The following is a 12,560-nucleotide window of genomic DNA, read 5'->3' as shown; positions in this document are numbered from 1 at the left end:
CTGATCTGCCCCTAGATTCCTGTTACCTTGGGAAATAGAGGATTCCACTCTGATCTCATCCTGTCAAACCGCTGAAGTTCCTGGTAAACTCAATACGGATTAGCATTCAAGACCTTCTGTCTTCAAACTCTTCTAACTATTGCAAAGACTATTACAGACTCAATGATCTTGCAACCAGCCAGTTACACAAATATCTTTCAAGCTACATATCTTTCGGTATAAAATTTCCTTGGGGAAATAGAGGGGGATAATCAAATGTGTCCTCCTCGAAGCCCTTCATCTGTGTCCACTGCCATTATGGTATAAAGATATTATCCTGCATCCCACTAAACTACCAAACCTCAGACTGGAATGAATGGGTTACTTCATTAAACCAATGCCATGAAAGAGAGTGTACTGCAGACTTATTAAATTGGACTGAATGTGTCTGATGGGAAACACTGGACACAAATGGTGTTGCCAGGTCTCTGTGTCAAAGACAGCCCAATGACTAATCAAAACTTGCTCAACTGGCTGTTGGTTGCTCAAATATCCTTACGTTTAAATCTAATTTGTGCAACTGTCTAACCCTTAAACCACAGGAAAAAAATTTAACCCACCATAACAGTTTGGGGGAACACGGTGGACTTTGCAACCCTAGAAAAGTACATTGTTTATGATAATTGTATATGGGTCTAAGGTTACCTGCTGCTTAAGAGCTTCCTGGTAGATAAGGGCACTTCCCTGGGGTTGCTGAAGCCTCTCTGGTGTAATGAATGCTGGTCCTGAATGAGTAATACCAGCCTGACTGCTCGTTCTATGGAGAAACAGATGTTGGAGAGTACCTCTGATTAAAATGCTGTAAAATGGTTAATAGCATGTTATAAGAAATATAAGTAAAAGTTAATGGGATATTGCACATAAAATGGCACACGTCTTTTGATTCTAAATGTGATGCAAGGTTCTCTATTCTACCCCGAAAGAGCACCACATCTCAACTCAAGTGCAATGCAACAGCAGTGTCTGTTCCTCAAAGATACTGGCGCCCCCTACTGTTATCTTTTCTTTTAAAGTAGGGAAAAAAAACTGTGTTTCAAATAAATTAAACAGAATTTAACACAAAAGATGCTAGGGAGAATGTTAGCCTCAGTCACCATTCATTTCAATCTTATCTTTTTTTCCATACAATGAAAGTAAATGGTGACTGAGGCTAACATTCTGCTAATACATCTCCATTTGAGTTCAACAGAATGAAGTCATACCGTCATGTTGTTACAAATCTGTTCTATCATTATTTTTGCATTTTCATTTTTGGGTGAACTATCCCATTAATGATATTACAATACCCATGAAATTGGAATGATTAAACACTGAAGTAAAATAACAGAATACATTCACAGACAAAAGAGGGTCCTACTGTGTGAGGCCTCCAGAGGAAGGCTGCAGGATGGGCCAATGTGCTCCTGGAGGGATGTGTGACTGCTGACCAACTGTTGGTCCATCTAACACATACAAACAGACAAAGATGAAGGTTTTGATGCTTTGATTGTTCAGTTTTTTTTCTTTTCTTTTTTTAGAGCTGACAATGAATGTCTCAAATAGCTGAAAAGTCTTCTAATTAGCAATAAACTCCATACATTCACATGAAAGTGATTTTAGGACACTCACAGTAGGCCAGATTAGGATCCAGAGGATTTCTGGCTCCATAGTAGTAATATGCATTATCATGAGGCGTTTGATAAGAGTCAGTGAGGGTGGGACCCAACAGAGGATGTACATCTGTAATTCTGACATAATAGAATAAAATAAACTAAGGTTTATTTTAAATTCTGCACTGGAGATGCAATTATATTCAACTGAACAAACTGTAAGACAACGCCAAATGCACAAACCTTGGGGCAACTATCTCCCCCAGGGTGCTTGAGAGGCTTCTGTGATAGCCTTCAGTAACAGCGGCACCACCATTAACCCCGAGCCCAGCTCCGACCTCCAGGCCAGGGCCTGAGGCATTAGCCAGCTGGCCTAAAACAGTACTGTTGTTTAAAGATGGGGCCTGAAAAGCGACTCGAGGCCTTTCGGGGGGCACTCTCTCCTCCGATGCTTGTAGAAGTTTCTCGTTTTTGGGCTGCCTGGCAGAGTCAGCCCGCAAGACCTCCAGAGCCAGTCCAGGCCTGTAGGGCACATCCCTTCTTTTGCCCCCATATTGCCGGGTCACGGCACCAAACTGTTTGATTCGGTCTGGCTGTGGGAATCAAGGTGAAATTACTATTTAAAAAAAAATACATTTTAAATAGCAAAGCAGTTGTTTCACAGCTGTGGCTGCAGAGAAAATGTGCTGCCATCTAGTGTGTCACCATGTTGGGTGAATCTCAAATAAGGGGAAAATGTCCTTAAAAGTCATGGCACGTATTGGCTTATTTTGCACAACAAAGAAAAAAAGTAGATAGATGATCTATTCACCCAAACTTTCAATAGGGAAAATGTCAACACATGAAAGAAAACTGCACTCAAAAAATTTCATGGGGTAAACAAAAATAAAATTATATCATAAACACTCACACATGTAAATGTATATATATATATATATAAAATCAAAATGTTATTTAATTTAAAAATCACATCAAATTTATTAAAAATTAACCTTAAGAGACTAAAAGCCTGAGGATCTTAACCTGTTTTTCTGGATCTACAGCGCCTGTTGCAGCCACTCTCAACTCTAGCTCCTTCTCTCTGCAAGATTGAATGTAGACAGTGAAATTAATATTTAAGCTCTTATAGACCTTAATTCAAATACCAACAATCAGTATTTCAAATACATTACATGGTTCTTACTTCCTTTTGTTCTTCTGTTGTTCAGCTATTTGCTGCAGCAGCTCCTCTCTATAAAGTTCCTTCCTCCTCCGAGAGGCCTCGTCCCCTTCAGCAGCACCTTAAACGCCAATCACAGGTCAGAGATTGCAAAAATATTTCACATACACAAAATTTGATTTGACACAACACTCCTCTTACCAATTATGAGTCCTGTAGCAAACTCAGCCATGTTCTGTTCCTTGACAGATCTGCTCTGTGCTGGGGTTGGCGCATGTAGACTACATAAAAATCACACAAAAGCAAACAAATAAAAACTAAACTATAAAACTCCAGCCAGTGTCTTACAGTAAACACACCCCAATCTCTGCAGCCCGGCCAGACAACCACACCATTCACATCACATTTCCAGTGGATTAAAGAGCCTGACTGCAGAGCCATCACATGCTTTGAGCCTCAAGACCAATCAATAAAATCCCACTGATAAAATGGGCAAAAAAATCAAGCCAATCTAACTTTCCAAACTACACACTCAGCGTTTCCTGGACTGCCATTGTTGGACACAAATACACAGATTTAAATCCAACAAAACGTATGAAAAGGGTTAGTTCACCCAAAAATGACAATTCTGTCATAATTTACTCACCCTCATGTTGTTCCAAACCCATATGGCAGCCTCAGTCAACATGGACATTTATTATATTGAAAAAAGATGAGAATTAATGGTCAATGAGGCTGTGAATCCCCAACATTCTGCCTATATATATATATATAATTACATGTGTGAGTATTTATGATATTTTATTTTTGTTTACCCCATGAAATTGTTTGAGTGCAGTTTTTTTTTCATGTGTTGACTTGTATTCAACAGAAGAAAGTCATATGGGGTTGGGAAAACATGAAGGAAATTGAAGAAGGGTTTATTTTTGGGTCAACTTTCCCTCTAAAAAGAAAAATGAAGGCTGAAATCCACCACGTCTTTCGATTTTTTTTTCAGCCACAGGCAGACTCAAAAGGCAACAAATTGTCAGGAGGGTTTTTAAATACAGGCTTCTGCTAGAGTAATTTAAAGCTATTTGATTCACTGCAGTTTTATTTTCACTGAAAGACTGTCTTTAAACCCCAATTGATCTAATTGCAGATTAGTACTTGAGTTGAAGTACTGTCAAGGTTGTCTATTCTCCTCTTGGAATGTCTTCATTAACTCTATCTAGCAGGAAAGAAGTCAAATTTAACAGAGATTACATCTGACTACACCGAGTGTATGCACTGTAAATGCAAAATGTAAAACTGAGTACAACCATTCTACTTTTGCTACTTTTTATTTGACTCTTCAACAGTTGAAGTTATTTTTATTTACATGTTTCTATGGTGATGATAGCTTTTTCCCCCACAGGTTTAGTTGGTTCAAAACATAGAGACAGTCATATCCATGTCCTCTACAAACACTTGTGAAAATCATCATCTGTAAAAAGCTTTGTTAATCATTTCTTCAAAAGCACACATTTAAGCCCGTTTTCTATTGAAACTACTGTTATATACTGTAATCTAGCTATTTTGAAGCATTTAGCTGAAACATGATAGTTCATTATGTGTCATCTACCCAAGTGATTAATTTATCGTTTCTGTATGTTGTTCAAATCCTTTTTTTATATACTTTTGTGCACAAAGTGTAGGTCTGTTTCATTTAACGTACTGAACTGAAAATGTAATCTAATGAGTTATGTTGTATAAATTGTTATTCGTGCATTGCACTCTAACAGATCTAATTCACAGTACAAAGAGAGTATTCTGCAGACACATCACTGCGCTTGGACATACAGTGAGTACAGAAGTTATAATGACAATGGTAAAGAAAACAATTTCAACTCATAAGGATCTTAAAGAGCTTAAAGTATTTAAGGTTGCAAGTACATCATATGGAAAAAACACAAATATGAGCAATTTTAGAAAGTTGGATGGGACATAATGACAAAATAAAATATCAATTTCACTACTGATGTGCTTCAATCCATCTTTATCTTGGATTCAAAAGTGCTAGGATAATTTTAAGTGGGAAATAAGGGGAAAATTATAATGCAAATGATGAAATTATAACGAGACCCACACAGATTCTGCAAACTTATATTTTCTGTGCTGATTGTGGGGAAATGTCTGTGGAATATGATAATCATAGCTAAGAATACAACACTCTACAGGTAGATGAAAGCACAATTAAGAGTTTACTTATAGTACCTTTTATGTAAACAACATTAATAAAAAAAATAAAAATGCAAATATAACAAGAAAAATCCTATAAAACGAACATGCATGGGTCGTGGGGCAGGGATGGTTGGGCACGTACATACTGCAGTTACATAATTTTTTGAATGACAGGCGTGAACACTAAGGTAATCCATGGAGCTTTTGTGAGAGTTCATGTGCAGATTCCATGTGAGCCTTATTATAACATGCTGTATATATATATATATATATATAAAAATAAAAGACTTGAGATGAAAGTCGCTCAAGAGAATATGGACCCTTTTCATACTTCCGGGTTTTGGAACACGGACGGATTATAGGGGAGGGAATGGGAGACCACAGCAAACATAATTTTTGCTTATCCATTTGCTCCAACATCAAAAGAAAAACACCACTATTACATTTCCACAACTTTTCAAATGAAGAGAAAAATAGAGAGTGTTGTATTACGACAGTCAGAAGAGAGAAGATGGCAAATTTTCTGTCACCCTCTCAGCAGCTGTATTAGCAACCTCATCGCATCTGTGGAAACTCGCTGCAGTAAACTAATTTCAGGATAATATAATACAAAATACAATGTTATAAATTTGCACTAAATAATTTAAAAAATTGCAAATATAAAAAAAAAGTTTGACAGATTTGTGCAGCTATCTAACGTGGAAACGTGTCATCACAGGTCTATGAAAAGGGTCCAATATTCTTTTGTTTCCCCACACATACACTACCGGTCAAAAGTTTTGAAACACTTGACTGAAATATTTCTCATGATCTTAAAAATCTTTTGATCTGAAGGCATATGCTTAAATGTTTGAAATTATTTTTGTAGACAAAAATGTAATTGTGCCACCATATTAATTTATTTCATTATAAAACTAAAATGTAATTAAAAAAAAAAGTTTTTGAAATTGATGACTTGGACCAAATAATAAAGAAAAGCAGCTACTAAGTGCCCAGCATATAGATGGGAACTCCTTCAATACTGTTTATAAAGCATCCCAGGGTGATACCTCAAGAATTTGGTTGAGAAAATGTCAAGAGTACATTTCTGCAAATTCTAGGCAAAGGGTGACTACTTTGAAGATGCTAAAATTTAACACAGTTTTGATTTATCTTGGATTTTGTTTAGTCACAACATAATTCCTATAGTTCCATTTATGTTATTCCATAGTTTTGATGACTTTACTATTATTCTAAAATGTGAAGGAAAAAAAAATTATAATAAAGAATAAGTGTTTCAAAACTTTTGACCGGTAGTGTACAACTGATCAACTGCATAGCCAGGGTTATTATAGATTAGAATTTTTAACTTTGTTTTTATTTCTATTTTATTTTCAATTTGTCCTCTGAATTTAGTTACGTTTTCATAAGCTTTCACTCTATGACTGTTAATTTTAGCTTTAATGTTTTAGGGCTTCCAAAATTAATACATTGTCTGATATAATTTAAATGTGCTTAACTGCTATTACATTATTCAAGGCTGTGTAGTTCTATTGCGGTCTAGTGCCATTTTCATAAATTAAAGTGGGTTGTAAAGGTCTTAAGTTTTATAATATAGTGTGTCTTAAACTAAAATGAATTCATGGCCATTTTATTTTTAACTAGTTTTGGAAAAGTATTTTAGTTTATTTATACTGGAGGACTGTCAGGAAAGACTGACTGACTGACTGCAGGAAAGTCTGCATAGGGATGGGCAGGCTAGTTACCTTACCTACAGAACCTCATACAGGGGACATCCTACACCCAACTATGAGCACAATACAAGAAAAATAGCCCAGTGGTCCTCCAAGAGGCTGGATGGAAGATGGGCCAATTAGGATGGACTCTATGGACATGACTGGAACAGCCATGGTTAATGAGCAAAGGATCCTTAAGAAATGCAGTTGCGGGAGGGTAATGACTTACAAGGGTCTGCGGATTCATCAAGAAAGAAAGAAATGTGGCATGAACAGCCAGACACAAGCTTTGCACTGCAGCAGCAGGGCAGACAAGAAGGATACAGAGCTACTGAATCCACTGTTGTGGAGGGGCACCAAGAAGACCAGTACAGACAGCAAGACAAGTTAAGCCCTTGAGGTAAGCCGCAGGAGGATGTAACCCACAGACAAGATCGGAAAGGCAAGACAATGAGGAGCCAGGGAGAAGGAAACTAATCAATTGGCCAAAATCTAACGATAATAAAGCGTGGAGCAGACTAGATCAGGACCAGTGCTTCACCTTGGAGAAAGCACTCAGCGGAAGGGTGGAGGCCAAACTTAACATGTTTATTAACATTGTTTATGAAGAATGCCTAGGTAGATTTGGTGAAGTGTTAGTGAGGAAGAGTGGTCCCAGTGAGATGGGTAGGAGAGAGAGAGAGAAGGAAATACTTAAGCTGGTGAAAGCGCAGAGGAAGCTCCGCAAGGCATATAGGAGAGCAAAGGAGCATGTGAAGGAGGGCTTGAAGGTATTGTGGAATAGCATAAGGGCTAGGTTAGCGGTTTTGAGGAGGGCAGAGAGAATTAGACAGTGGAGACGGAAGGAGCACCAAGGCCAAAATTTACATCAAGCGTTCATAATTGGCTGGATTTCCACCTTGTCTTTCAGATGTAGCATTGCTTGGAAAAAATGCCTTACAACTGCTGCTAAGTCCATCACCCTGGGCTACAAGCAGGAGAAGACCAGGCTGTTCTTAGAACTAAGGGAACAGACAGACTAGGCTGCAAGGGCTTGTCAAGCCCAGGTTCGATCAGGCCGCACTTGGAAGGCAGAAAAGGTTGTAAACAGTGTGGTTTCAAGACTGAAGCAACAAGAGATTGTTGGAAGAACCCAATCAGAAAGTGCAGGCTTTGGATGGGGTGTGGCTCCCAAACTGGGGTCAGCAGCCTCTAGAAAACAGAGGAAATCTATGGTAGTGACAGAAGTATCTAGGATGTAAGAGGAAGGATATATGATTAAAGCAGTCAGCCAGCATTAGCAAGGGCGCTGGACAGTATGGGATGGTATATCTGATAGAGTTTTAGGATGGGCTGACCTGTGGAATGTAGCAGAGGCCAGGCTATGTTTTCTAATAAGATCCACCTATGACACTCTTCCAAGCCCTGGAAATTTGTCTCTGTGATATGGCAAAGAGGAGAGTTGTCCCCTCTGTGGGGCCCCAAGGGCATATCTGCACACATGCTGGCTGGGTGCAAGACCGCTTTGGCACAAGGACGGTACAGGTGGCGACATAATCAGGTCCTGCGAAAGCTGGCAGAGACCCTAAAGGTGTGTACAGTAAAAGCAAACAAAGACCATAACGCTCCTCAGAGGAAGTTCACTGACTTTGTTAAAAAGGGATGTGGCACTGCACAGAGGGAAGCAAGATCAATCCTGGCACCTGCGAGTGATTGGTCAATGGTGGTCGACCATGGCAGCAGCTGAAATTTCCTTCTGAGGTCACTATAACCTCCTTTAGGTTAGACGTAGTGTTATGGTCGGCGTCAGCTAGAAAAGTCATAATGAGAGCTTACTGTCCCATGGGAAGAGAGAGGCCTTCGAGAGGAAAAGTTAAAACATGCTGATCTGGCCGCCGAGAGCAGGGTAAATGGATGTAGGTCTGCCACTTACCATGTGGAGGTTGGGTGTCGAGGGTTTATTGGAAGGCCAATGCAGCACCTATTGAAAGACATTTGTACTACTGGATCAGCGTTGAAGAAATCGCTGAAGGAAATGGCAGAGGAAGATGCGAAAGGGAGCTTCTGGTTATGGATAAAAAGGAAGGACATAAGTGGGTGTGCAGAAGTGAAAAGTAGAAATAGGGAACATTTGTGATAAGTGGTAAGGTAGTATGTGGGAGAGGGAAAGGATGGGGAGGAGGAATTATTTCCAGTTATCCACTTGGTTCTTATCTGGAGGTTTCTGCAGAGGGATTGAGTGGGGGAGTGAAACCATGCCATTCTAGGTGTTAGAGGGGCGGCTGATGCAGTCTCGCGGCTCGCCTCTCATATCACTCTCCTACTGTTGGGGGATTGGTTTAAGGATCGGCACTGAAGGGGTGGTAGGCGTAGTCGGAGTGCTTGTCTTATCTACCAGATAAGAGGCCTTTCGAGTAATCGAACCCTGGCTGCATGGTATGACCTGTAAAGGAGGAATGTTTTGATGGGAATGCAAGAACGAGAAGCAATGGAAAGGATCCATTGTCCAGCTGCGGGGGTGACAGGTAGACATCCCTGACTGCTGCCCCACCACCAGGGGATGTTCCAGGATTAATGGGGCGAAACACCACCGAAGGCACTGGTGGAGGTGCTGCAGGCAATAATGCCCAGCAGATTTAGACAGCTACCTGTGCATCTAATTTGATTTATTTTTTTCATTTATGCAAGTGTTAATTTTTATTTCAGTTATCGAAAGTGTTTGGTTAGTTTTTAGCTTAGTTAATGATAATTGCACTGCTTCTCAGTGCCACTAGAATAAGCAGGCTGCAGAAGAGTAATTGCGGTCATAGGTACCTGTGTGTTCTGTTGCCAAGTTTGCCTTCTCTCTTTGCATCCATGTCTCTTTCTTCCTGTATATGTCTGAGCCTCTCCTTCTCCAAAAGCTCTATCACCTCCTGCTCCTCCTCAGAGCTGGTGTGATCTCTGTAGTGTCCGTGTGGACCTCCCCAGTGATCTGGTGACTCTACCCAGAGTCTCCGTGGCCTTGATACCTTCTGTACCCTCGAAATGGGCTCAGTTAGAGTGGTGGCATCCCTCCTTAAAGATGCCACCTTCTCTGGGTTCAGGCTGCTCCCTTGTACCTCTGGAGAACCAGTAGGATATTTCGGGGGGATAGAGCCAAAACGATCTCTCTCCAGGGCCTGACAAAATTATACAAATATACTAAGACATAAATGTTATGGCAAGACTCAAAAAGTTAAACCTCTAAATAAATGATAACATCTGTGAAAATTACTACTGCATGCATTTGTTGCTCAACTCATTTGTTGAGCTGTTCCAACATAATGTCAATTTTAAGGCCAACATCAAGTAATGTTAACCACAGTCCTTATTTTACTCATAAATTGTAACAGCTATTCTTAAAACCCATTGGAAATTCCAGAAGGAACAAATGGCTTGAAAAATTCCTGATTGTCTTTTGTTTTTTAGGACTACAAACTGAACAGCTTCGTAACAGCAAAAATAAATAAATAAATAAATATTGGAAGAAATAAATTTAATTTAAACCTGTGGTGTAGCTGAAGTTATCCCTATTTTCTGCGCTCCCTCTTGCCCTCTCAGAAAGAGATTGTATTCTTTGTTCCTCTCATCTTGCAGCTTTTCCTGGGTAGAATCACATAACCATTACATCCAACAGCTACATTAAACAGCAATGATAAACAAATATCACTATTAAAGTACAAAACCTCTATTATGTTTGTATGGATCTAGAATTTCAAATGCGTACACAAAACAGGCTCTGCAGTCCAGCAATATAATAGTTGCCCCTGGATACTTTATCCACTCAGAGTTAGCAACATGTTTTAGCAAATCATTTTTCCTTGTCTTTTAGGGCTTGCCAAACACCATAAGAGAGGGTGGGCAACTAAGTTAGATGGACTGAACTGGGTTATGGCACTAAAACCAGAATTTGCCCAATGACACCCTAAAATACAGATGGACATTCACGAACAATTGGTTACCTTCGCTGATCTCCGTTCTCTTATAGGGAGTGACAGCATGTGAGACTGTGGAAGTTGATCGGCAATATTCCGAGTCTTTTTCTAAGGGGGAAATTTTAAGAAAGATAATCTAAATAAAATCAGCAATCCAAAACTATTTAAATCTGTAATTTAAATAATAACTAAGAAAAACTCCAATAATCAATCTACATCAGTTTTATAGTCATCAAAGCAGTATACTTCAGACACAAAGCGCCGGTAATCAAGACGCAGCTCTTGCTTTAGTCTCTGCTTCTTTCGTTCATATTCCTCTCCCAGAGGTAAACCAAGGCCAAAACCCTCCTCTGGAAATTAGACATAAACATGAAACATCTCCAGCTTAATTTATAAATAACATAGTAAAAAAAAAAAAAAACACACCCACACACACAGACTGACCTTAACTTGTTACAAAAATAATTATTGAATTAATGTATTTTGCACATGCTACGTATATTTGTTAAAGGAATAGTTCACCAAAAAATGCAAATTCTCTCATCATTTACTCACCCTCTTGCCATCCCAGATCTGTGTGACTTTCTTCTGCTGAAGAAAAACAATTTAAAATATTTTTAGAAGAATGTCTCAGTTCAGTAGGTCCATACAATGCAATCAAATGGTGGCGAGACATCTGAAGCTCCAAAAAAGGACATAAAGGCAGCATATAAGTAACCCATAGGACTTTAGTGGTTTAATCCATGTCCTCTGAAGCGATATGATAGGTGAAGGTGAGAAACAGATCAACACATAAGCACAAAGAATACCAAAAACAAAAGAATGTGAAAGTGGAGATTTATAGTAAAAAAAATAAAATAAAAAAAAAAGGCCTTAAATATTTATCTGTTTCTCACTCACACCTATCATATCACTTCTGATGACATGGATTTAACCACTGGAGTCATATGGATTACTTTTATGCTGCCTTTATGTGGTTTATGAACCTTCAAATTTCTGGCCACCACTACCTGCATTGTATGGACCTACAAAGCGGAGATATTCTTCTAAAAAATCTTTGTTTGTGTTCTGTAGAAGAAAGAAAGTCATAAACTTTTGGGATATGGCATGAGGGAGAGTAAATGATGGGAGAATTTTCATTTTTGGGTGAACTATTTCAGTTTAATACATCAAAAGACTGGGCTTAAACATGCCTTTTATCTGTTTGGCTTGTGAAGGTTGTGTTTTGTAATCAGGTTTGAGGTTTTCCTTCTCTCGGTTCTTGTTATCAAAACTTGTCTATGTAAAAAAGGAAAAACAATATTCAGTTATTCCAAAAATGACTTAAAAGGTAATCAGAAACCTCGGAAATATCCGAGTTACATTTCAAAACGCCCAAACACAACAAGCAGTTCTATTTCATTAGAAAGTGACCTCACCTTCATTTCCATGTAAGGTGCTTCTTCTGTTCTCACCCTTCTCTCCTCCATAAAGTTGCTGATGTTGACATCCATATTCAGACTCAGCAGTTAATAAAAAGCTCTGGACAGGAAAGAAGCAGATATCAGATTAGGCTTTTATCGATGAAGAGCTTATCAATAACACACTGAGTGCTGTAGGCTATATGCCGCTCTCTGGGCACAGAAACGAATAAAGACTTGTTTAGACGAGGAAATTGAGAGGATGGGGTGTGCAGACAGACATTGCGAGGTTGTCAGGCAACAACACAACACGCGCCGCGTCAACCTCCCGCCGTTTAGACAATGAACTGGCATGTCAAAATAACAGTCAAAACCCATTGAGCTGCCGAACAAGACAGTATTTTTGACAATCAAGTCAGATGTTATTTTGAGTTAGGGAAGCAAAGTAAACGAAGATAGATCAACCTAAAAGATTGCTCCCAACCATTTGCTGTACCGTTGTTTTTTAAAAGTATTGCTCG

General features: G+C 39.1%; 1 protein-coding gene across 1 annotated transcript in view; it reads right to left on the bottom strand.

The window, feature by feature from the left end:
* The window catches only part of LOC127434414 (centrosome and spindle pole-associated protein 1-like), a 32,994-nt gene extending 20,725 nt beyond the window's left edge, over positions 1-12,269 (bottom strand). The window contains 13 exon segments of the mRNA XM_051687143.1: positions 685-796; positions 1,397-1,481; positions 1,648-1,766; positions 1,872-2,221; positions 2,652-2,709; positions 2,812-2,908; positions 2,989-3,068; positions 9,498-9,844; positions 10,212-10,307; positions 10,667-10,747; positions 10,886-10,989; positions 11,833-11,917; positions 12,058-12,269. Of these exon segments, the coding sequence (XP_051543103.1) occupies positions 685-796; positions 1,397-1,481; positions 1,648-1,766; positions 1,872-2,221; positions 2,652-2,709; positions 2,812-2,908; positions 2,989-3,068; positions 9,498-9,844; positions 10,212-10,307; positions 10,667-10,747; positions 10,886-10,989; positions 11,833-11,917; positions 12,058-12,132 (1,689 nt within the window). The 5' untranslated portion in view covers positions 12,133-12,269.
* Positions 12,270-12,560: the final 291 nt, after the last annotated feature.

Source organism: Myxocyprinus asiaticus, chromosome 44, assembly GCF_019703515.2.
Source record: "Myxocyprinus asiaticus isolate MX2 ecotype Aquarium Trade chromosome 44, UBuf_Myxa_2, whole genome shotgun sequence".
Classification (NCBI taxonomy): Eukaryota; Metazoa; Chordata; class Actinopteri; order Cypriniformes; family Catostomidae; genus Myxocyprinus; species Myxocyprinus asiaticus.
The sequence above is the reverse complement of the archived record's forward strand: the minus strand, read 5'-3'. Positions and strand labels throughout refer to the sequence as shown.